At 43.8% G+C, this 23658-nt stretch overlaps 1 protein-coding gene across 1 annotated transcript; it reads right to left on the bottom strand.

The window, feature by feature from the left end:
• Positions 1-3183: 3183 nt before the first annotated feature.
• ikzf4 (IKAROS family zinc finger 4) lies at positions 3184-19472 on the bottom strand. Its single transcript, XM_061258013.1, has 8 exons — positions 19337-19472; positions 19055-19109; positions 18661-18765; positions 18044-18346; positions 14695-14862; positions 12113-12253; positions 6677-6784; positions 3184-5041 (listed from the first exon to the last, which is right to left on the bottom strand). Exons 1-8 carry the CDS (start codon positions 19358-19360, stop codon positions 4185-4187), a joined length of 1761 nt encoding a protein of 586 aa, XP_061113997.1. The 5' UTR covers positions 19361-19472; the 3' UTR covers positions 3184-4184.
• Positions 19473-23658: the final 4186 nt, after the last annotated feature.

Genomic DNA, 23658 nt, shown 5'->3' with positions numbered 1-23658 from the left:
TTAATATTTGCCAGCAGCCTGGTGGTTTGGGCTCATTTGATACGTTGGACCCTTTTTAACTTAAAGCCACGCTTCGATCACGTGTTTGATTACAAGAGAAAATAGAATGAAAAAAGATTCCAAACTTTTGACCGGGGATATATGTACAATCAGTGCTTTACTGTCTTAGTATTTTATGCAGCACTTCATTATGTACTGTTAAAATGTTTTATCGGAGGCCATTTTCTGCATCTGCACATCACTGTTGAACATCTTTTAACGTTTAGGTCTGATCAGATGCATTTAAAATATATACTATAATCATTTCCTTAATGAAGTACTAAAAATCTATACCTTTAATATTGTCTCAAAAATAAAAACTTTTTTCTTTTCATTTTTTACAACAAATATGACTTTATTCAATTTATAAGACATGAAAAACTATGTGAACAGACAGCTGGGATATGCTCCTCCTTAAGAACAAAAGGAAATGACACCTTCCAGGAACCACGCCTCTTTTCCAAAAACTTGAGGCAGTTGTATACATATTACAAATCTGAGGTAAAGACTTCTTTCTCCATCATATAATTTGTGTTCTCAACACAGAATAATAAAAGACATGAAACTCATTGACGCCAGTGATGCTAAAATCCCCCCTTTCCCATTCACAAGCGGCTCTTAGGTCGCGCCTCACAGCTCATATAAAACTTTCCTTTTTATACAGGTGTGGGATTTGAATACATTCCAAATCCAAAATACAACGACAAAAAAAGCACACAAACAAAACCAAAAGAAAAGAGAAAGAAGCACAGAACACAGGCTGGGGTTAACAGGGGCTATCTGCTGCCAGAACGAAGCCAAGCCCACCCCACTGTCCATCAGTGTGAACCAATTCAGTCTCCTGACGTCTTCCACACGCACACGCACGCGCACATACAGCTGGGTTAATCTCTTACACAAAGCATTCATCTTTGTTATATCAGCCATCTCTAAGTGCATTTATATTGAATATAACTATACTCATCATTAACACACACATACACACACATATATATATATAAAATTAACATTTTGGGAGTTTTTGTTTCAACTGTGCTCCCAACTTTCAACTCTAATGAAACAACAGACCAGCATATTTGGTCACTTGACCATTCCTAATCAAAAAAAAAAAAAAAAAAAAAAGTATGTTTTCTAAAAACATTTTTTAAAAGCTTCCAAGTTCCAAATGTACCTTTTGTTTTTAAAAGGAACAACACCTTTCTGAGTAAATAAATTACTGCACTGGTATCCCAAGGAAAAGGTGGCTTACATTCACCAAGGCCAACTGAGACACAGACAGAGGCAGACACACACACACATTTTCTCTTTCATTACCATCATTTTGCTTAACAGCTGGTAGCACACTAGCCTATTAGCCTTAAAAAATCTTTGATATTCTTTTCATTCATTTTTAGTGCTTATATTTTCCTTCCTCTATGTGACTACTGTTTTACATTTTTAAAAGGATTCATTTTGCAATTAAAGTGCTACTGCGACGTTTTCCATCAAACAAATGTGCCAAAAATTCCCTCCACTATATGAAACATGCAATTTCCCCTTTTAAAATCGTGTTTTAAAGCCATAAGAATGTACATTAGAAAATAGGGATGTTTTTATGTTGAGGCACAGACTGTAACAGTAGAACAGAAGAACTACATTGCCCACACGTCCACAGCAGCGTGTGTGAAAGACTTCAGCCCAGGCTGAAAGACTGTGGGCGAGAGCTCTTGCCAAGGAGAAGTGGTGGAGGTTGAAATGGCCAGTAACACAGTCTTACATCCAAGGCTCGGCTCTTGTGCCAGTACTCAGAAGTGCAGTACTCAAGTACAGAAAGTAAACAAACCAATTTGCACAGCAAAACAACCATACATGTACTCAAACAGCCAACCGCCCACTTCTCCATTCTGTTGCTGTAGCAACCACATACTGCTTCACAGTGGAAAACAGCCAGGGGTTTTTCAATTTTTTTGACCTTTCAAAACCCACCTGCTGCTCCTCGCCTCTGTAACGTACTCTCTCTGCTTGTTTTACATTTAGTTTGTTGCATTTTTTCTTAATAGCAACATAAATCAGTGCAAAATGGAGAAAATAGTTCTTGCCTGTACCCCTTCCAAACCCCAACCCCCCCCCCCCCATCATCACACCCTGACCCTAAAGCATTTAAATATCAGGAACTTCCCCAAAAAAAAAAAACATTAGAAAGTGCAAGTCCACAGAGGTCATCCCTCCTCCCCCCCAAAATGCCCGAATCTGTTGAGATGGATCCGTAATCTGATCTGCACCAGTGCTGAAAAGCTACCCATTGGCCAGCAGTGGTCACATGCAATGGACCATGTTTCTATCCACAGGAAACTTAAAGCCAAGGCCCCCAACAAGGCCCACTGCCAGATCCAATGACCACGAGGGACCACAAGCTCCAAGTAATCATTAAAGTGATACACACACGGATTTTACAAAACCACAAAATTAACCTCATCAGACTCACCCTGTGGTAAACACTGAAAAGCCTAAAATATTATAAAAATGACACGATTGGATGAAAGAACCAACCAACATATTCTAATAATAATCATTATAGAAACTGCATTTTCATAATGTGTTAAATATGCAATGTGGGCTCAATCAATATTCTGCAACTCCTATTAAGGCAATGCGTGTCTGCTCCTCTCCTACAAGAGATTCTCTATAGTAACAAAATGGCCGGCTCCTGCTTTCTTCACAGTTATGAATATGAGGGGACATGTCCACGGGCACAGCATCCATTGCCACTGCTCTGGGCCCTGACCACTCCCCCTCATGCATATTCATAAATGTATCAAATTGGAATGTTTCAGCTTCATCGGTAGGGAAACCAAGCTTTTGATGGCAAGAGCACAAGAAATTACTGCCTGAAGAGACCATCTGTGCTTCTACCTGGCCAGTGCATAGTTCATGTAGTTCATGACCCCTCAACCCTGACCACCCCCCCACCCCGCCCAGCCCTAAAGAAACCCAGCCCTCTGACCGAAGCCCCTTAAACCTCCCAGCCAATCCCCGAACAATGAACCTCCATCAGCAGCACCATTTATACAGCTTTTACACAAGTTCAAAGGTCAATCACAGGAGCAAGGCACTTCTGAGGAAAAATAGTTGTGCTTAACCAAAACAAAATAGTTTTGGGGGGGGGGGGGGGGAGTGCCTCCATGGGCAAAAAGGTTTTGGTTGACAAAACGGTTGACAGCCCCATCTGTATGTGCATTGGTACTCTCCCTCAGTTCACCTCTGAACAGTCGATACTGCAAAAATCAACAGTCAACACTTAGCACAACTCCTAATGCCCATCTACCTCCCTGACTCTGGTGCAGACCAAACCCTCGCATCTCTCGGTTATTAAAACAGGGTTACAACAGGCCGGGACACACACACACAGACACACACAGACACACAGACACATACACACACACACACACACACACACACACACACACACACACGCATATATATATACACATAAGTAATTGCACAATGGTACAATTTCTGCTCTTTTGGCTCTCTACTCCAGCACATTGGATTTGTATATGATGTCAAACTGACTGTCACCTTTAATTTGAGCGGTTTTACATCCATATTGGGTGATCTATGTAGGAATTATATCCCTATACATAATAATACATAGTCCCCCATTTTAGGGGACCAAAAGTAATTGGACAGTTGGCCTCAGCTATTTATGATTAGTCAAATATCTTCAATCTATTCCTTAGTAAAGGTATAAGAACATATTCAGTATCTAGTTTTGATTCTAGGCTTTTGATTATCTTTGGAGCCAATTTTTTGCCAAATGAAAGTCAAGGAAGTAATTAAAAAAGGGATGCCACTCTAACACGGATCACCCGATATGGCTGAGAGTACCCCCAAATGTGACAGCCTGAATTTAACCTCATATTCATAATTTCATTTCAAATCCAAAGTGTACGGAGTACAGAGCCATATTAACAGCATCACTGTCCAAATACCTATGCGCTGTAAATACCACAACTAAGCTGCTCCACATTACTGACACAGCTATTTACTTCCCCGCTTGGTGGCATTAGCAAGCAAACATACAGTCACGGTCTGTCATAACCCCATTTAATCAACCTAGGAATCCTTGTCTCAAACAAACACAAACTGGGCCCCCAGGCCCGCCCTCAGCCCACCAGGTGCTCGCCGCGCACGATGTGGGAGGAGAACTCGTAGCGGTCCAGGCTGCGGTGGCCGCAGATGTTGCACTCGAAGGGCTGGCGGAAGCCGTGGCAGCCCATGTGGATGGTGAACATGACGTGGTCCAGGAAGAGCACGCGACAGTGCTCACAGCGGTAGCATCGCACGGGCCGGCCCTCGCCGTCCACCAGCCGCAGCGGCCCCCAGGAGCCCGCGGGGGGGGCCCCGTCCCTCTCTGCCTCCCCCCAGTCCCTCTCTTTGGCGGGCGCGGGACTGCGCCGGTCCTGACCGCGTTGCTGCTGCGGGGGAGGAGGAGGGGGGGGAGGAGGAGGAGGGGGTGGGTGGTGGTGGTGGTGGTGGTGGTGGTGGTTGGAGTTGCTGACGGCGATGGCCATGGCGCACTGCTCCTCCGCCGCGCTCTCGCTGTCCGTGGAGCCCTGGCAGCTGTTGCTGGGAGACGGGGCTCGGCTGCGCCTCAGAGGGGGTAGGTCCTCGTGGCCCTCGCCCGCCTCCCGCCCTCCTAACCCTGAGGCCACGCCTCCCATGCCAGCCCCGCCCCCAGCACAGTCTCCCCGCGGCCCCAGGGACCCCAGCGGGCCGTACATGGAGCTGATGACGGGGTTGAGTTCGGACAGGCAGGTGACAGCGTGGGGGTGGGGTAACCGCAGCGACCGGTGGGGTTCTGGGCCCCCATTGCCACCACTGAGGTACTCCCCTCCCACCCCAGCGAAGTGGATGGGGTCCACCCCCTGGTGCTGGGGGCCCAGCGTGTCTCCCACCTTGTCCAGGGGGGGATTCAGCTCATAAGGGGTGTTGGCCATGTCGAGACGCATGTGCTTTTCTCCTTTGCAAAGAACGGAAACACACACCACTGATTAGTCACCAACTCAACACATGGAAAAGGGCATGTCTGCTTTTTGCACACAGTATAAAGTAGTACGTGGGTCTTAAGACTCGAATGTAACTGTGAATTCTAAGAAGTCAACGCAGTAAAGAAATAATGGCAGTTTTGTTTGTCTCTCATCAGAAAATCCCCCCGTCAATCAGCAGTAGGTACTGGTACCCAGCTGTGAATGTGCTGCTCTCCTCCTTTGCAATATTCAGCAATTAATGATGTGAACACTTCAACACTTTTGATGTGAATTGGTTAATCAAGCACTGTCTAAACTCATTTTGCACATATAAGCAAACAAGGCTAATTCATTGCAATCGTTTGTGGAAGTCAAATAGTGGGCATTTTAGTTACAGAAATGATGGCGTAGTTATAAACATTTCACGCCTCAAACATATTTTCGGTTTTTCACTGAAACTGAGACCGAATAGACTATACTCTGAATAGACAACATTATGGTGACGCATAAAGACAATGCAATAGACTGCTCACACAAACCAAAGATCTGCGTTCTCTGTGGAATTGATGAGTAAGCGGAGAGAGTTTGGAGAAGGGAGAAGCATGCTGAATGTGTTGAAATAACTTTGTTAAACAAAATTGCACTTTGTATTTCTTTTTCTACTTCCAATTTGTGTTTGTGTTTTTTTACAGCGCCTGTAAAAGCTCATGCTGTACAAACCGCTGTTTAGAAACAGAAATGTTGAAATCGATTCAGTCGTGTCAACGTCGTGAAAATAATTTTGCAACATTTGGTTTCATATGAAATTAGGTCGCTGTGCAGAAATCCATGCCGTAATGCTGGACAAGCCTGACCCCCGCGGCAGTTGATGCACATTGTGTCTCTTGGACACTGTATCCCTCTAGGAACAGAATCTGAGTTCACCGTAGGAACTTGGCACATCACTAACTTTTTTTAAAATCTGAAAATGCCATTATTAACCCTCTCAGTCCTAAGAGTGCCTATGGAATACCGTATACCATTCCAACCAATCAAAATTGAGCCCTTCTTAAAACCCAACTAAATTCTCAACTCAACTAAAACTCAACTTTGTCAATTTTCTCAATTTTCTCAACCAAAGCAAGAAACCCTCGGGATTTGGGTGGAGCCACTTTATATTGGGCTTGAGACTGAAAGGGTTAAGAATCTTAATCCTTTACAATTACAATTGTTATTTAGTTAAAGGAAAACATTAACATTTTGGGAAATGCACCTTATTTCCGACTTACCCAGACTTTCCATGTTAGCATAAGTTGAAGCCGATCGGAGTCAGTCTTTATGCTAAGCTAACACATTATGCTAATATAGAAATTGAGCCAGTGAATGCACAAAAATGTAAATGAAATCAAACATCTCGTCTGGGTAAGTTGGAAAAAAAGCATATTTCCCAAAATGTTGGTGCTTTCCTTGAATTTATTCTAATTCTGGAAATAGGCTAATCTTATTTTGTAACGGTAAGTGGGGTTTCATACCCATTCAGCTGACCAGTACATCTCTAAAGTTCTAATCTACATATAGAGTTTAGATTCTGTTGCTGTTGTAAAATGCACTGTCCTCCTGAGCAGAGCTATGTACAAGCACACACTCACCCACAAACTTCTGGGGTGTAGTCCTCTTGCGTTTGGTGATGCTGTTGGCCAGCCTGTCGATGAAGGGTGGCTGGATCAGAGGGTCTTGTATCAGCTCCAAGTCCTCTCCTGTACAGGACAGTCAGTGGTTAGTGTTACCCTAGGTGTGTGACTGTGTGTACATACAGGTTACTCCCAAAAAAAGAATCACTTGAGGTGTACACACTGTATTGAAAGCAGGTGCTTACACACCGATGAGGTTCCTGATTTAGTTAGTATGTAATTAACAACCCAGCATGAATATGGTAGTCTATAAAAATTCTGGCCAGCCTGCCGATTTTCCACCGTGGCCAGAAGATGAGATTACATTATATTAATGGTAGTTGGTAGACGCTCTTATCCAGAGCAACGTACAGTTGATTAGACTAAGCAGGAGACAATCCTCCTCTGGAGCAATGCAGGGTTAAGGGCCTTGCTCAAGGGCTCAAGGGCTCAAGGGCTCAAGGGCCCAACGGCCGTGCGGATCTTATTGTGGCTACACCGGGATCAAACCACCAACCTTGCGTGTCCTAGTCACGTACCTTAACCACTACGCTAAAGGCCGCCCTATCTCAGATCTCATAAGGAGGTTTCATAAGGCACATGGTCGAAAAGTGCATCCTCCTCAACCGTGATGTCAGTTTCATAGTTTGGATACGGATATATACGGTGCGTAGGTATAACGGATGAACAGCTCTGTATCAGGTGGAAATATCAAACTAGGGCATGAGCAAACAGCTGTCGAGAACAAAAAGAGATGCTATTATTAGCGTCTGCTGGCAGTTACCTGTAGGTGTGTGTTACCCTTTGTGTTTGTATGTGTGAGCACATTACCCATTGCCTGCGTGTGTGTGTGTATACATTACCCAGTGCTTGCATGCGTTACTCTGTACTTGTGTGTGTATGCGCCTGTGTGTGAACATTAGCCAGTGTCCATATGTGTTACCCTGTATCTGTGTGTTTGCATGTTTGCGTGTGTGTATGTGTGTGCGTGTGTAACCCTGTGTGTGTGTATGTGTTTGTGTGTGTGTGTGTGTTACCCTGCATGTGAGTAACCCTGTGTGTGTGTGTGTTACCCTGCATGTGAGTAACCCTGTGTGCGTGTGTGTTACCCTGCGTGTGAGTAACCCTGTATGTGTGTGTGTGTTACCCTGCGTGTGAGTAACCCTGTGTGTGTGTGTGTTACCCTGCATGTGAGTAACCCTGTGTATGTGTGTGTGTGTGTGTGTGCGAGTTACCCTGTGTGTGTGTGTGCGTGTGTGTGTCTGTGTGTGAGTTACCCTGTGTGTGTGTGTGTGTGTGTGTGTGAGCTACCCTGTGTGTGTGTGTGTCTGTGTGAGTTACCCCGTGTGTGTGTGTGAGTTACCCTGTGTGTGTGTGTGTGTGTGTGTGTGTGTGCGCGCGAGTTACCCTGTGTGAGTGTGTGTGAGTTACCCTGTGTGTGTGTGTGTGTTACCCTGTGTGTGAGAGTTACCCTGTGTGTGTGTGTGTGTGTGTTACCCTGTGTGTGTGTGTGTGTGTTACCCTGTGTGTGTGTGTGTGTGTGTGAGTTACCCTGTGTGTGTGTGTGCGCGCGAGTTACCCTGTGTGAGTGTGTGTGAGTTACCCTGTGTGTGTGTGTGTGTGTTACCCTGTGTGTGAGAGTTACCCTGTGTGTGTGTGTGTGTGTGTGTGTGTGTTACCCTGTGTGTGTGTGTGTGTGTGTGTTACCCTGTGTGTGTGTGTGTGTGTGTGTGTGTGAGTTACCCTGTGTGTGTGTGTGTGTGTGTGAGTTACCCTGTGTGTGTGTGTGCGTGTGTGTGTCTGTGTGTGAGTTACCCTGTGTGTGTGTGTGTGTGTGAGCTACCCTGTGTGTGTGTGTGTCTGTGTGTGAGTTACCCCGTGTGTGTGTGTGAGTTACCCTGTGTGTGTGTGTGTGTGTGTGTGTGTGTGTGCGCGCGAGTTACCCTGTGTGAGTGTGTGTGAGTTACCCTGTGTGTGAGAGTTACCCTGTGTGTGTGTGTGTGTGTGTTACCCTGTGTGTGTGTGTGTGTGTGTGTTACCCTGTGTGTGTGTGTGTGTGTGTGTGTGTGAGTTACCCTGTGTGTGTGTGTGTGTGTGTGTGTGTGTGCGCGTGTGTGTGAGTTACCCTGTGTGTGTGTGTGTGTGTGTTACCCTGTGTGTGTGTGTGTGTTACCCTGTGTGTGTGTGTGTGTGTGTGTGTGAGTTACCCTGTATGTGTGTGTGTGTGTGTTACCCTGTGTGTGTGTGTGTGTGTGTGTGTTACCCTGTGTGTGTGTGTGTGTGTGTTACCCTGTGTGTGTGTGTGTGTGTGTGTGTGTGAGTTACCCTGTGTGTGTGTGTGTGTGTGTCTGTGTGTGAGTTACCCTGTGTGTCTGTGTGTCTGTGTGTGAGTTACCCTGTGTGTGTGTGTGTGTGTGCGCGCGAGTTACCCTGTGTGAGTGTGTGCGAGTTACCCTGTGTGTGTGTGTTACCCTGTGTGTGTGTGTGTGTGTGTGTTACCCTGTGTGTGTGTGTGTGTGTGTTACCCTGTGTGTGTGTGAGTTACCCTGTGTGTGTGTGTGTCTGTGTGTGTGTGAGTTACCCTGTGTGTGTGTGTGAGTTACCCTGTGTGTGTGTGTGTGTGTGTGAGTTACCCTGTGTGTGTGTGTGTGTGTGTGAGTTACCCTGTGTGTGTGTGTGTGTGTGTGTGTGTGAGTTACCCTGTGTGTGTGTGTGTGTGTGTGTGTGTGTGTGTTACCCTGTGTGTGTGTGTGTGTGTGTGAGTTACCCTGTGTGTGTGTGTGTGTGTTACCCTGTGTGTGTGTGTGTGTGTGAGTTGCCCTGTGTGTGTGTGTGTGTGTGTGTGTGTGAGTTACCCTGTGTGTGTGTGTGTGTGTGTGTGTGTGTGAGTGAGTTACCCTGTGTGTGTGTGTGTGTGTGTGTGTGTGAGTTACCCTGTGTGTGTGTGTGTGTGTGAGTTACCCTGTGTGTGTGTGTGTGTGTGTGAGTTACCCTGTGTGTGTGAGTTACCCTGTGTGTGTGTGTGTGTGTGTGAGTTACCCTGTGTGTGTGAGTTACCCTGTGTGTGTGTGTGTGTGTGTGTGTGAGTTACCCTGTATGTGTGTGTGTGTGTGTGTTACCCTGTGTGTGTGTGTGTGTGTGTGTGTTACCCTGTGTGTGTGTGTGTGTGTGTTACCCTGTGTGTGTGTGTGTGTGTGTGTGTGTGTGAGTTACCCTGTGTGTGTGTGTGTGTGTGTCTGTGTGTGAGTTACCCTGTGTGTCTGTGTGTGAGTTACCCTGTGTGTGTGTGTGTGTGTGCGCGCGAGTTACCCTGTGTGAGTGTGTGCGAGTTACCCTGTGTGTGTGTGTTACCCTGTGTGTGTGTGTGTGTGTGTGTTACCCTGTGTGTGTGTGTGTGTGTGTTACCCTGTGTGTGTGTGAGTTACCCTGTGTGTGTGTGTGTCTGTGTGTGTGTGAGTTACCCTGTGTGTGTGTGTGAGTTACCCTGTGTGTGTGTGTGTGTGTGTGAGTTACCCTGTGTGTGTGTGTGTGTGTGTGAGTTACCCTGTGTGTGTGTGTGTGTGTGTGTGTGTGTGTGAGTTACCCTGTGTGTGTGTGTGTGTGTGTGTGTGTGTGAGTTACCCTGTGTGTGTGTGTGTGTGTGTGTGTGTGTGAGTTACCCTGTGTGTGTGTGTGTGTGAGTTACCCTGTGTGTGTGTGTTTGTGTGTGAGTTACCCTGTGTGTGTGTGTGTGTGTGTTACCCTGTGTGTGTGTGTGTGTGTGTGAGTTACCCTGTGTGTGTGTGTGTGTGTTACCCTGTGTGTGTGTGTGTGTGTGAGTTGCCCTGTGTGTGTGTGTGTGTGTGTGTGTGTGTGAGTTACCCTGTGTGTGTGTGTGTGTGTGTGTGTGAGTGAGTTACCCTGTGTGTGTGTGTGTGTGTGTGTGTGTGAGTTACCCTGTGTGTGTGTGTGTGTGAGTTACCCTGTGTGTGTGTGTGTGTGTGTGAGTTACCCTGTGTGTGTGAGTTACCCTGTGTGTGTGTGTGTGTGTGTGAGTTACCCTGTGTGTGTGAGTTACCCTGTGTGTGTGTGTGTGTGTGTGTGTGAGTTACCCTGTGTGTGTGTGTGTGTGAGTTACCCTGTGTGTGTGTGTGTGTGAGTGTGAGTTACCCTGTGTGTGTGTGTGTTACCCTGTGTGTGTGTGTGTGTGTGAGTTACCCTGTGTATGTGTGTTTGTGTGTGAGTTACCCTGTGTGTGTGTGTGTGTGTGTTACCCTGTGTGTGTGTGTGAGTTACCCTGTGTGTGTGTGTGTGTGTGTGTTACCCTGTGTGTGTGTGTGTGTGTGTGTGTGTGTGAGTTACCCTGCGTGTGTGTGAGTTACCCTGTGTGTGTGTGTGTGTGTGTGTGAGTTACCCTGTGTGTGTGTGTGTGTGTGTGTGAGTTACCCTGTGTGTGTGTGTGTGTGTGTGTGTTACCCTGTGTGTGTGTGTGAGAGTTACCCTGTGTGTGTGTGTGTGTGTGTGTGTGTGAGTTACCCTGTGTGTGTGTGTGTGTGTGAGTTACCCTGTGTGTGTGTGTGTGTGTGTGTGAGTTACCCTGTGTGTGTGTGTGTGTGTGTGTTACCCTGTGTGTGTGTGAGAGTTACCCTGTGTGTGTGTGTGTGTGTGAGTTACCCTGTGTGTGTGTGTGTGTGTGTGTGTGTGTGAGTTACCCTGTGTGTGTGTGTGTGTGAGTTACCCTGTGTGTGTGTGTGTGTGTGTGTGAGTTACCCTGTGTGTGTGTGTGTGTGTGTGTGTGTGTGTGAGTTACCCTGTGTGTGTGTGTGTGTGTGTGTGTGAGTTACCCTGTGTGTGTGTGTGTGTGTGTGTGTGTGAGTTACCCTGTGTGTGTGTGTTTGTGTGTGAGTTACCCTGTGTGTGTGTGTGTGTGTTACCCTGTGTGTGTGTGTGTGAGTTACCCTGTGTGTGTGTGTGTGTGTTACCCTGTGTGTGTGTGTGTGTGTTACCCTGTGTGTGTGTGAGTTACCCTGTGTGTGTGTGTGTTACCCTGTGTGTGTGTGTGTGTGTGAGTTACCCTGTGTGTGTGTGTGTGTGTTACCCTGTGTGTGTGTGTGTGTGTGAGTTACCCTGTGTGTGTGTGTGTGTGTGAGTTACCCTGTGTGTGTGTGTGTGTGTGTTACCCTGTGTGTGTGTGTGAGAGTTACCCTGTGTGTGTGTGTTACCCTGTGTGTGTGTGTGTGTGTGAGTTACCCTGTGTGTGTGTGTGTGTGTGTGCGTTACCCTGTGTGTGTGTGTGTGTGTGAGTTACCCTGTGTGTGTGTGTTACCCTGTGTGTGTGTGTGTGTGTGTGTGTGTGTGTGAGTTACCCTGTGTGTGTGTGTGTGTGTGTGTGTGTGAGTTACCCTGTGTGTGTGTGTGTGTGTGTGTGTGAGTTACCTTGTGTGTGGGCACTCTGGGACTCCAGGCTCTGTTGGTAGCTGTGGCAGCGCTCTCTGTGCTCCTCCAGCGAGCTCTGCTGCTTATAGTTGCGGCCGCAATAACTGCACTTATAGGGCTTTCCCACAATCGGAGAGGCCACTGAGGGACAGAGAGAGCAAGAGGAGAGAGGGAGAGGAAAGAGAGGAAGAAAGGGTGTAAGAAGCACAAGTATGCACATCATATACCAGTACATAGACATAAACACATATACATGTAAAGGCACCATCAAAGATGTAAAACAAAGTACACTAAGTTTTCACTTAGCTACTGCACACAGACTGAATATCTACAGTTCATCGCCATTTTACAAAAAAACATTAAGTTTCAAAAATCCATATGCAAGATAAACTGACACACTTAATTAAAATAAATAAATAAATAAGTCACGTGGTAAACACATAGAGTAAAATGTGAAACCCCCATGATTCCGGGATTTCCGAAGGTGGGGTAGTTCGGAAGACTCTCAGTCATCTTTTCTTCTCTCTCCGATTTCCATCGAAAACGAGATTTCCCCTCTCGTCACGATTCCCCGAAACAGCCATTCGGAGCTCGCCTGTGACGCTCACCGGAGCCCTCCCTGCGTAACCCTAACCCACTGCCAGGAAAGGCCCACCCCTCCCCCACAGAGCCAGCTGCGCCCCGCCGTCATTCCGCCCAAAAATCCGCACCTTTCTGAGAACTGCGGCTTTTCTGGCAAATACCTGCAGTGTGGAGCCCAATCCGGGCCCCGAGCAACAGGCCGTCTGCAGAAACACCTGGTGCCTGTGAAATCTTCATTATTTTAAAAACATCAACAGGATTTCCTGTTTTCATCATTTTTTAAATGTCATTCATATGCGGTGAAGTGCTGCGGCACCTGAATCTGCACTCTATCAGCTGGGTCTGTCACAGGTACGCACCCAAATCACCCCCGTGAAAAAGGCATTGCCCCCTTCAACTTAAAAACTGGTTGCACGATATTTAGCAACCGAACTCTTCATAGAATTTTATATTAGTCTTTCACATCGCTGTGCACCTACACTCAGTGAGCACTATTACATTTTTTTTTTTAAATTTTTTTACTTATTAAGTCTCCTGCTGCTGTAGCCTATCCACTTAAAGGTTTGACACATTGTCTGTTCAGAGATGCTCTTCTGCATACCACTGTAATGTGTGGTTATTTGCATTACTGTACTGTACTGTACTGCAGTTGAAATTGTACTTCCCTCTAGGGTCTTTCAGTGAACTTATCCCTGGTTATGGGTATGCACTTTGTTGTACGTCGCTCTGGATAAGAGCGTCTGCCAAATGCCAATAATGTAATGTAATGTAATGTACTGTCACCTTCCTGTCAGCTCTGACTAGTCCGGCCATTCTCCTCAGACCTCTCTCATTAACAAGGTGTTTCTGCCGACAGAACTACGGCTCGCTGGATGTTTTTTTTGTTTTTCGCCCCATTCTCTGCAAACTCTAGAGACTGTTGTGCATGAAAATCCCAGGAGATGAGCAGTTTCTGAGATATTCAAACCACCCTGACACCTATCATTCCACAGTCCACTTAGATCACATTTTTCCCCCATTCTGATGGTTGATGTTAACATTAACTGAAGATCCTGACCCGTATCTGCACGACTTCAGACAAGTTCATAGGTTTGGCATGCCATGATCACAGGAAACTCCAGAAGAGACACATCAGTCTGCAAAGTGTTACAAAGCCATTACAGTGAGAGCAATTATCTCCAAATGGAGAACAATTGGAAATGGTGATCCCAGGAGTAGCTGGCCTGCCAAAATTCCTCCAAGGGCACAGCGACAACTAATCCAGGAAATCACACATGATCCCAGACACCTTGGATGCTTGAATGGTTCTCTAACCCTGCTCTTCCACCACCTAGTTTGTTTTCTATGTCAACAAAATCACTTGAGTCTGAAGCACTTGTTCACCACTGAATAGAGTTGCCTGTTTAAGAAAGCTGTGGTATTCAGGCACTTATAAGGTTATTTTCTGAATAAGGGTTATGCTGCTAGCCCATTAGCATACAGCATATATTCGTCAAATTGATTCCAGCTCTACAGTGGGAAAGGGCTATAATGAGCCAGTCTGGTTCCACCTCAGCAATGGGAAAGGGCTACATAGAGCCAGCCTGGTTCCATCTCTACAGTGGGAAATGTCTATCATGAGCCAGCCTGGTTCCAGCTGTACAATGGGAAAGAGCAACATTGAGCCAGTGTGGTTCCAGCTCTACAATGGGAAAGGGGCTATAATGACCCAACCTTGTTCAGCTCTACAGTTGGAAAGGGGCTATAATGAGCCAGCCTGGTTCAGCCCTACAGTGGGAAAGGGGTATAATGAGCCAGCCTGGTTCAGCTCTACAGTGGGAAAGGGGCTATAATGAGCCAGCCTGGTTCAGCTCTACAGTGGGAAAGGGGTATAATGAGCCAGCCTGGTTCAGCTCTACAGTAGGAAATGGCAACATTGAGCCAGCCTGGTTCCAGCTGTATATTGGTGCCAGCACCGCTCCATCACCCCCCCCAGGACCCCACAGTGACGGCGCTCTCACTGGAATGGGTTCGGAGGTGTCCGGACAGGGCGTCCCGGCGACGGCAGGCGTAGGCGCAGTAGGGGCACTTGAAGGGCTTCTCCCCGGAGTGCAGCTTAATGTGACGCAGCAGGTTCCCCTTCTGAGTGAAGGAGGCTCCGCACTGGTTACACTTGAAGGGCCGTTCACCTGCCACCGCACGCACCGCACACACACACCGCACGCACCGCACACACACACACACCACACGCAACGCACGCACCACAAAGACAGGCTTCTTATGACACGTGCCTCTCTACCCATAATGAAACAAATTCCCTGTAGCGTAGTGGTTAAGGTACATGACTGGGACCCGCAAGGTCGGCGGTTCGGTTCCCGGTGTAGCCAAAATAAGATCCGCACAGCCGTTGGGCCCTTGAGCAAGGCCCTTAACCCTGCATTGCTCCAGGGGGGATTGTCTCCTGCTACGTCAAACTGTTGGCCAAATGCGAATAATGTAATGTAATGTAATGTCATAGTCACATAGCTACAGTGCAGTGAAATAGTTTTTACCCCATCCTGATTTCCTCTATTATTGCATACTTTTCACACTGAATGGTATCAGATCTTTAGACAAAGGGTAATTAGAAAACAAATTTTTTAATGACTAATTCATTACCATTTATTTCCTTTAATGATAAGTTATCAAACACCCAAATCTCCCGTGAAAAAGTAACTGCCCGCTTAATCTTAAAAACTGGTCGCACCAACTTTAGCAGCAAAAAAAACACTTTCTACAATTTTTAGATATTTTAGCACAATTTTCTTTATAGAAGTGACTGCTTTAATTCATACACATTCATAGGTTTGAACAGAGTGGTATGCCATGATCAAAGGAGAAATTATTTAAAAAAAGTTGTTAATATATCAGTCTGCAAAGGGTTACAAAGTCATTTCTTAGGATCTGGGACCGAACCACAGCGAGAGCCATTATCTCAAAATTGGAACAGGGGTGAATATTCCCATGAGTGGCTGGCCTGCCAAAATTCCTCAAGGGGTACGGTGACAACTAATCCAGGAAGTCACACATGATCCCAGAAGAACATCCAAAGACCCGCGGGCATCTCAAGCCTCAGCTCAGTTATATAGTCTTCAGGTTTCTGCCTTCACTCTCCTATGAATCCCATTTTTGCCCCATTTCTTTCTTTTTGTGGAGTCATGAACACTGACCTGTAGCTGAGGCTAGGGAGGTCTACAGTTAAATGGTTAACTGGCAAGAACTTTAAATGTTCTTCTGGGATCATTTGTGACTTCCTGGATGAGTTGTTGCTGCACGCATGGAGACAATTTGGCAGGCCGATTCACCACGTGAGTGGTGAATGCGCTTGTAGAAATTTTGTCTGGCTTGATGTAATCAATTAAATTTGGTTTATTGGTTGATTGAGTAACTAAGGGGGCAATTACTTTTTCACATGGGTGATATTGGTGTTCGATAACTTTTTCAAAAATGAAACGAGATCGTAATTTTTGTGTTTGTGGTTTGTGTTTTCTCAGTTTCCATTTGTCTAATATTTAGGTTGGTATTCTGGGAATATGGGGAATTTTGAGGACATTTTGGAAACTAATACGGTTAACAATATTTTTCATAAATTGTTTGCATGTTTTTTTCTCATGTATTGGCCCCATTTTAAGAGTTACTGAAAATACTTCACACACATTGTTAGGGAGAAAACCATGGGTTCTAAGAAATGTCACAAAACATGGCGTTGGTATAAGACAATTATTTTGATGTTATATATTTTAAAAGCAGTTGAACAAAAATATTAAATAAGGAAACAATCAATTCAATAATATACAAATATACAAAGAATGTAATGGTGGCGGTATGCCTCACTTGTGCCACTATGTCACAAATATAGTAGCCCGGTTCACCTGTATGTCTTTGCCAGTGCACCGAGATGCAATTAGGAGAGAGACATGGCTTCTGTGAAACAGCAGAAGCAGTACCGTGCGCAATCAGAAACGCATCACCACTTAATCTTTCAAGGCTCTTTTCCTTAAATATCGGACTTTTGGTTCAGCACATGCTGTAAACAATTGGTCTTGCTCTGATGCATGTGCATAACTTTTTTTGTGTGTGTGTAGAACTTCAATTAAAAACAGTTAATTCTAGTGACTGTGGTAATGTGCCTAATTTAATGTTTAGCTTTTTTTCTGCTCTACTGAACTGTGAAAACGGAGGCACAACAAATCAAGATTTTTGTTTACCATTATGCCCCTACCAGTTGCCCAGTCTGGACCTTCCACAAAACATTTTGGCTAAAATAAGGTTAAACAGAACTTTTACATTCTTAAATTGACTTGCTTGACCAAGGCTAATTATTTTTCAGTTTTTTAATATAATTTAATTAAATGAAAAGGTATCAAACACTCATGTTACCCATGTGAAACTTCTTAAACTGAATAACAGCTTGCATCACCTTTGTTATTGTAATTTATTTAAAAAATATATATTTTTTTTTTAAAGATATTTTTTAGGCCTTTTTCAGCTTTATTGGACAGTATATAGTATAGAGAGACAGGAAGAATGGGAGTGAGAGAGAGGGGAAGACATGCGACAAATGTCGGACGGCCGGATTCGAACCGCCGACGTCGCGGCTCATGCGGTCAGTGCTCTACAGGCTGCGCCACCGAGACACCCTTAATTTGTATTTTTTAATTTGAATTATTTATTTTATTTATTTTATTTATTTTATTTATTTTATTTATTTTATTTATTTTATTTATTTTATTTATTTTATTTATAAATTTTATTTATAAATTTTATTTATAAATTTTATTTATAAATTTTATTTATCTGAACCATAGTCCAGCTTGGTCTTCTCTGGAGAATCTGAAGATTCCTCCATTTGTATAGTGTCATGAGACTGAAAATTGGAAAATAATGAAAATAATGACTCTATTAGAGTCAGGAAAATTGCAGAAAATGTCCTGGAAAATTCCCTCCATTTCTAACCCTACTAATATTATTTTGTCTAAAGATCTGAAGCCATTCAGTGTGACAAATATGGAAGAATATAGGAAAACAGGAAGCGGGCAAATACTTTTTCACCAAGTAGACTTATCCAGGTTGGCTTAAAAATACAAGAGAACCCTCTTTATATTTCTATGTGTAACACTGCATATTACATTTTTATTCTTTTACTAGGATGATGGTTCAATTTATGGTGGTTCACTGCTTTTTACAATTACCTGATTCGATGCCGTGTAGACAAAGCAAATTTCTTCCTAATTTAATAACGTAAGCCAAAGCCAAAATAAATGCAAGTCACTTAACTCTCCAAACCAGCTGCCTTTCCCTACCCTAAAGGTCCCCCCCTTGCTGCCCCACCTGTGTGGCTGCGCTTGTGCACCATCAGCACGTTGGGCCCGATGCAGACCATCCCGCACACGTCACACTTCAGCTTCCCGTTGGGCAGGCGGATGGGTCCCGGGGAGGAAGGGTTGGGACTGGCCCTCTCGCCGTATCCACCGCCCTCTCCTCCTCCACCTCCAGGCTCCTGGCCCTCCTCCTCGTCCATCTTCTCCTCCCTCTCCTCCTTCCATCCCTCCTCCCTGTCTCCCCCTCTCCCAAGCGCTCGAGACGCGGAGCCTGGGTCATCGTCGCTGTACAGCTCCACCTTGATGGAGTTTGCTGGACAGACAGAGAGAGAAAGAAAGAGAAGGAGGGGGACAGACAGACAGCCAATACATTACTTTATATTGTTTACTTTCTAATTAGATGCTCAGCAGAGTGTATAGTTTAAGTTTCACCTCAGTGATTATGTTACATGGATTATGACTGAATCAGCGTGCTTAATTCTAAATACCATGACACAGTTCAGAGTAAACGGATTAATCTGTACACCTTAAAGCAACAGTAAATATACAGAAAGTAACTATTACAGTCTTCATGTGTGTGTTTGTGTATTTGTGTGTGTATATGTGTGTGTGTGTATGTGTACTGACCACTGAGGGAGCGGCAAGGGGACGACTGTTGGCTGTTTGGAGTACTCATCGTAGGCCCCCCCAATCCCCCCGAGAACTCCCTCTCCATCGACAAGTCTCCACTGCCTGCAAACACACACACACACACACACACACACACACACACAAAGTTAATGGACCATAACACGTGAAATTAGGCACGTACATAACAAACAATCAATGTACCAGTTAATACACCATAATATGCTGTGAGTCTCATAGCGTATACACAACATGCATTTTACCAAGTTACCTTTTGTGATAAGTTACACCACAAACACACACACACACACACCCACCCACAGAATTAATCAACTGTAACGTGGAATTACACTTACACACAAATACACGCACCTCAATTGATCGTTGGTCTTACCTGACACATAGGAACGGCCATTGCAGTTGTCAGCATTCATTCTCACACCAGCTGACTAAGGGGCAGACAAACACAGACAGCAGGGTCATGTGGAATCAGAGGTTATGTGACACCCTTCTCCATTGTCCATTGTCCAAAACCTTTTTTTATTTTATTGCTCCACCAGTGTTACCTGTATTCTCACCTCTGAAATCATCCCATTATACAGTGAGGTCATTAACTTTCAGTGAAAGCAACTATCAGCCAAAACCCCACTATCAAAGCCTGCTTAATGATACTTACATCGCTGAAATTACCACGGTCCATGTTTGATGGTAGAGGTTCTTCTTAAACCTAAAACCTTTTGTCTTCACTCTCACAGTGAGTCAGGGAACCTGTCTCTCTTTTTAGTCGTCCTGTAACTTTTTTATTTTTTATTTTGTAAGAATTGTTCTTTGATTTTGTCTTTGCGTCAGTTTGCCTCCCTCAGTATTTTGCGGTTTGTTTTATTTATGTATGACAGTGCCTTCGTCTCTGTCAAATCGCTGCCTCGTGCGCTGGTGTGCGTGTGAACCTGCCTTGTGCCACTTATAGGGGTGACAGCGCACACACGCACGCACATGCACGCCCCTGCTGCCCTCTCTCCTCTCTCTAACCCACACCAAAGAAACACTTCCTCACTTAGCAACACTCTGAGATGGGGCGAGCATAGGTGTGCGTCAAAAACTTGGTGAAAAAATTTGAAAAGCGAGAAATGAGGGGAATGGGGTGAGAGAGAAGAATAGACAAAGGAGAAGGATGAATGAAAGGTAGTGAGTGAGACAAAGAGCATTGAGGCAATACAAAAACAAAAAAAACCCTTTGTCATACACATATACAGAGGGCTCCGGATTTATTGGCACCCTTGATAAATATGCACAAAACATACTCTAAATTAATAATCCAAATAATACTATTATTGGAATAAAGATTTTTTTTCGACATGGGTAGTTGTAATTATGATTCAGTGGAACCAACCAGTGTCTTACAAAAAAATATAATATTTACAATTACGCACAATTATTGTCACCCCTGGATTAATACTTTGTGATTTTCGACCAATCCTCAATGTAGAACTTTTCAGAATCATTGATATCCTTGGGTTTGTGCTTATGGACCCCATTTTTCAGTTCAGACCACAGGTTTTTGATGGGACTTAAGTCTGGAGACTGAAATTGCAGAACATTCATGGTGTTTACACTAAACCATTCCTGTTTGCAGTCATTGTCCTGCTGGACAATAAACTTACAACCAAGTCTCATCTTCCAAGCAGACACAAACAGATTTTCTGCCTAAATGTCCTGGTACTCTGTTGAATTTCTTGTGCCATTGATTGATGTGAAATAGTGCCCCAGGACCACTGGCAGCAAAACATCTCCAAAATTTCATTGACCTACCTCCATATCTGACAGTAGGCGTTCCTTGTATGCAATCGTCTTCATTTGTTGCCAATCATGACGATGCTGTGCATGGCCAAAACATTCAATTTTGGTCTGACCACAGAGCTCGCTTCCAGTCATAATTCCAAAGAGGTCTGTCAATCTCCAGATGCTTGGTTTTGTTAATTGTGCTCAGTAAGGGCCGTCTTAGTGCCAACCTTCCAAAGAGTTTGTTGGTATGGTTTTTGAGACTTGGTGACCCTAGGATGCAAACAATCTCTGCAGGTCTAAAACTGTGATCTTTTGGTTCTTTATGGCCTCCCACACCATCTTCTTCACCATCCGTGGGGATGATAGGCACTTGTGTCCTCTTCCTGGCAAGTCCACAACAATTCCACATATTTTTACTTTTTTGTTTTTTGTTATATATATATGTATATATATGTATATATATATATATAATTATTGACGTTACAGGGTTAAGTGATATATTTAAACATTTATGGGGGTTTTTTTCTACCCCTTAACATACATGTGATAATAAATCACCAATTACTGTCTCTTCTCAGTTAAGTTATTTGGCTTTTCCCAAGCTGAGGCATAATACATGCTTGTATCTCATTTTTATATGCTAGTGAAACAGGAAGTGATAGAATGACACAATATAACTTCTTTAGACGGACATTAACTAAATTAAGTAAAATAAAAAAATTAAAATAAAATGTATTGCCAATTTCACTTTGTTTGATTTTATTTACAATAATTGTTACGGGTGCCAATAACTTTGACACCTATGTTTTTCAGAAGAGATTAAATTACTTAATAAAAAACATTGAAAATGTATTTAAATAAAAGTAGAATGTTTCCCCATATGTTTGAACATAGATTATTATCTGTATTGTTTATTATATGCAGGCTTTTTTCTTCATCAAGGGTGCCAATAATTCTGAAGCCCACTGTAGATTTTTTTTTCTTCTTTATTATTACTGGTTATTAGTTTTTTCAGTATATGCTTTGGCAAAATAAGTGTAACACTGTCATATCAACAAAGCCAACTGAATTGAACTGAAATTAACAGAACAGACCTGAACTGACACACAGAAAGAGAAAGTGAGAGAGACTGAGGGTGAAACTAACAATAAATAAATAAAACATCAAGAGTGAGGCAAAAGGCAGACCTTACACCCCAATACCTAGCAAGCTGATGTAAGGTTTATGACAGTGCTCTCTCCTAGACAAAATGGCACCTGGCAAGTGTGCTGCAGTCTGCTGGAAACATTGTGGAAACTTAACCTTTCAAACCCCCAGACACAAAAAGAGACAAGGCATTTTTCAGAAGCACCTCACCACACCCTCGTGGAAATCTCATGAAGCAACACACATCTCCAAATTCACACATGCCTAAACACACACATAACACTAAAACTCTCCTCTTGTGGTCAGCAGCAGGATATGTTTTTCCTGGTTCGTAAAAACCCCAAAAGGGGACCAGGCAACTTTGTATTGGGGCATGAGGATCTAAAGTAGTGTATGAACTAAAATATAGGCTACAGGCCCAAATAAAACTTTTTCTCTTTTTTACTATTATCTGACGAAAAAAAATAATTACAAAGTGAATTACAGTACATTAATTTAGGCTAGCAGATGCTTTCATCCAGAACAGCTTAAAAATGAAGTATGCAAGTGCAGTAGTAGCTTACAGCAGTAAAGTGTTTTGCTCCGAGTAAGTGTAGATAGAAGTGTTAGATCTGTAGTTAGATCACTGCACACTGTTAAAGTATCCAAATAAGATCAGTTTTTATCAATATAGTATGCTAAATTGATTCCAGTAAAAGCACTGTGGTTTTTCAATATTCTTTAAAATGCTTTTAAGATTCACCACTTTGTTTGAGTATTGATCATGTAGAACTAACGTTGTTTTTAAATTCCCACTACTTGAAAAACAGAGATCATCGAGGTGGATTGCCACAGTGTAGTGACTTGTGAACTGACTCGTGGTGTAGAGGATTAAGAAGAGTTACTCAGGGGCAAAAAAACGTGGTGAAAAATGGTAAACCATTCCTCGTTTAGTGCAATAATATTAATAAGATCATTTGATATTCAATTTCATGCCATATGATACACGCAACTGTATACCATGGCGTCTGGGATATGCAAAGTTACTGGGTTATGGTCAACTCTGAGATTCTGTTCACTACCATGGTCGATTTTTGCAGATTGGCAATACTTGGTTGGCATTGTTACTACAACACAGATACCTTAGCTCACCTAATCTTTTACTAATTGATACTATCGAAACAGACAAATTAAATAAAAAAGGGGGTCATAACTTCTTTAACACAGACGGAAAGCTGTATGAAAAATGTCCTCACCCAGTTATCTAACTGTTAACCTGGTCAGCTAGAATGTGAGGCATTAATTAATAACACAATAAGCTGTCTAACGAGCTAACATTGTTACCTAGCTAGCTAATTATTCAAGATGGGAAAATGTGTCAAATCTACCTCGACTAACGCAACTAGCTAACTTATCTGACAAACTGTAGAAACTTTGAACTGATCTGAACGGGAAACTTGACTTAGCCAGACAGTTGTTAATTATACTAAATGAAACATTTTCACAATAATATTTTAAAAATCAAATTGGGCGTGAAAGTAAGGTCAGTTATTCGCTTATCGTACATTTAGCCATCTAGCGTACTAGCGTGGTAGGTAGCAAGCAGTCAAGAAAATACGGCTGGCTGGCTGCCTGGCAAATTCGTCTCGAGCTGTTGAACCACCAAACCTGTCACGCGAACCAGACAGCAGCCAGCAAACCACTTTGGCAGTGTCGCGGATTTTACACATGGAACAGTTAACCACAATTACCGATTCGAATCATATCGTATTTCGATTGACATAGACTGACACTCCTTTGCAGCAGTAGCAAAGGAGCTAGCTATATCATTCATTGCATTGTCTGCGAAAAGCTTGTGGATAATGTTTCTTTTGCACCGTTGCTATGGCACCCACCGCCCGACCGATGCAGGTTAGCTGGGCAGCTAGCTTTATTATTATTAGCTAGCTAATACCGATTCGCCGTGCTCTCGTTCCTCTTAAACATCAACACTTCATTCCGCCATCAACGTTACCTTACCTGGCGATAGACTCCGATTGTCGGATTTATGTGTCTGGCTCTCAGTTTGTTTTCTCTGGAGAGGGCAGCATC

This window comes from Conger conger, chromosome 10 (assembly GCF_963514075.1).
Source record: "Conger conger chromosome 10, fConCon1.1, whole genome shotgun sequence".
NCBI lineage: Eukaryota > Metazoa > Chordata > Actinopteri > Anguilliformes > Congridae > Conger > Conger conger.
Note: the sequence above shows the minus strand (reverse complement) of the source record. Positions and strands in the feature narration are given on the sequence as shown.

Coding starts and splice junctions, on each gene's coding strand:
- ikzf4 (XM_061258013.1), bottom strand. CDS start 19,360: ATGGACCGTGGTAATTTCAGCGAT. Junction 18,766..19,054: donor TGGCCGTTCCTATGTGTCAG/GTAAGACCAACG, acceptor GTGTGTTTGCAG/GCAGTGGAGACTTGTCGATG. Junction 18,347..18,660: donor CCCTTGCCGCTCCCTCAGTG/GTCAGTACACAT, acceptor CTGTCTGTCCAG/CAAACTCCATCAAGGTGGAG.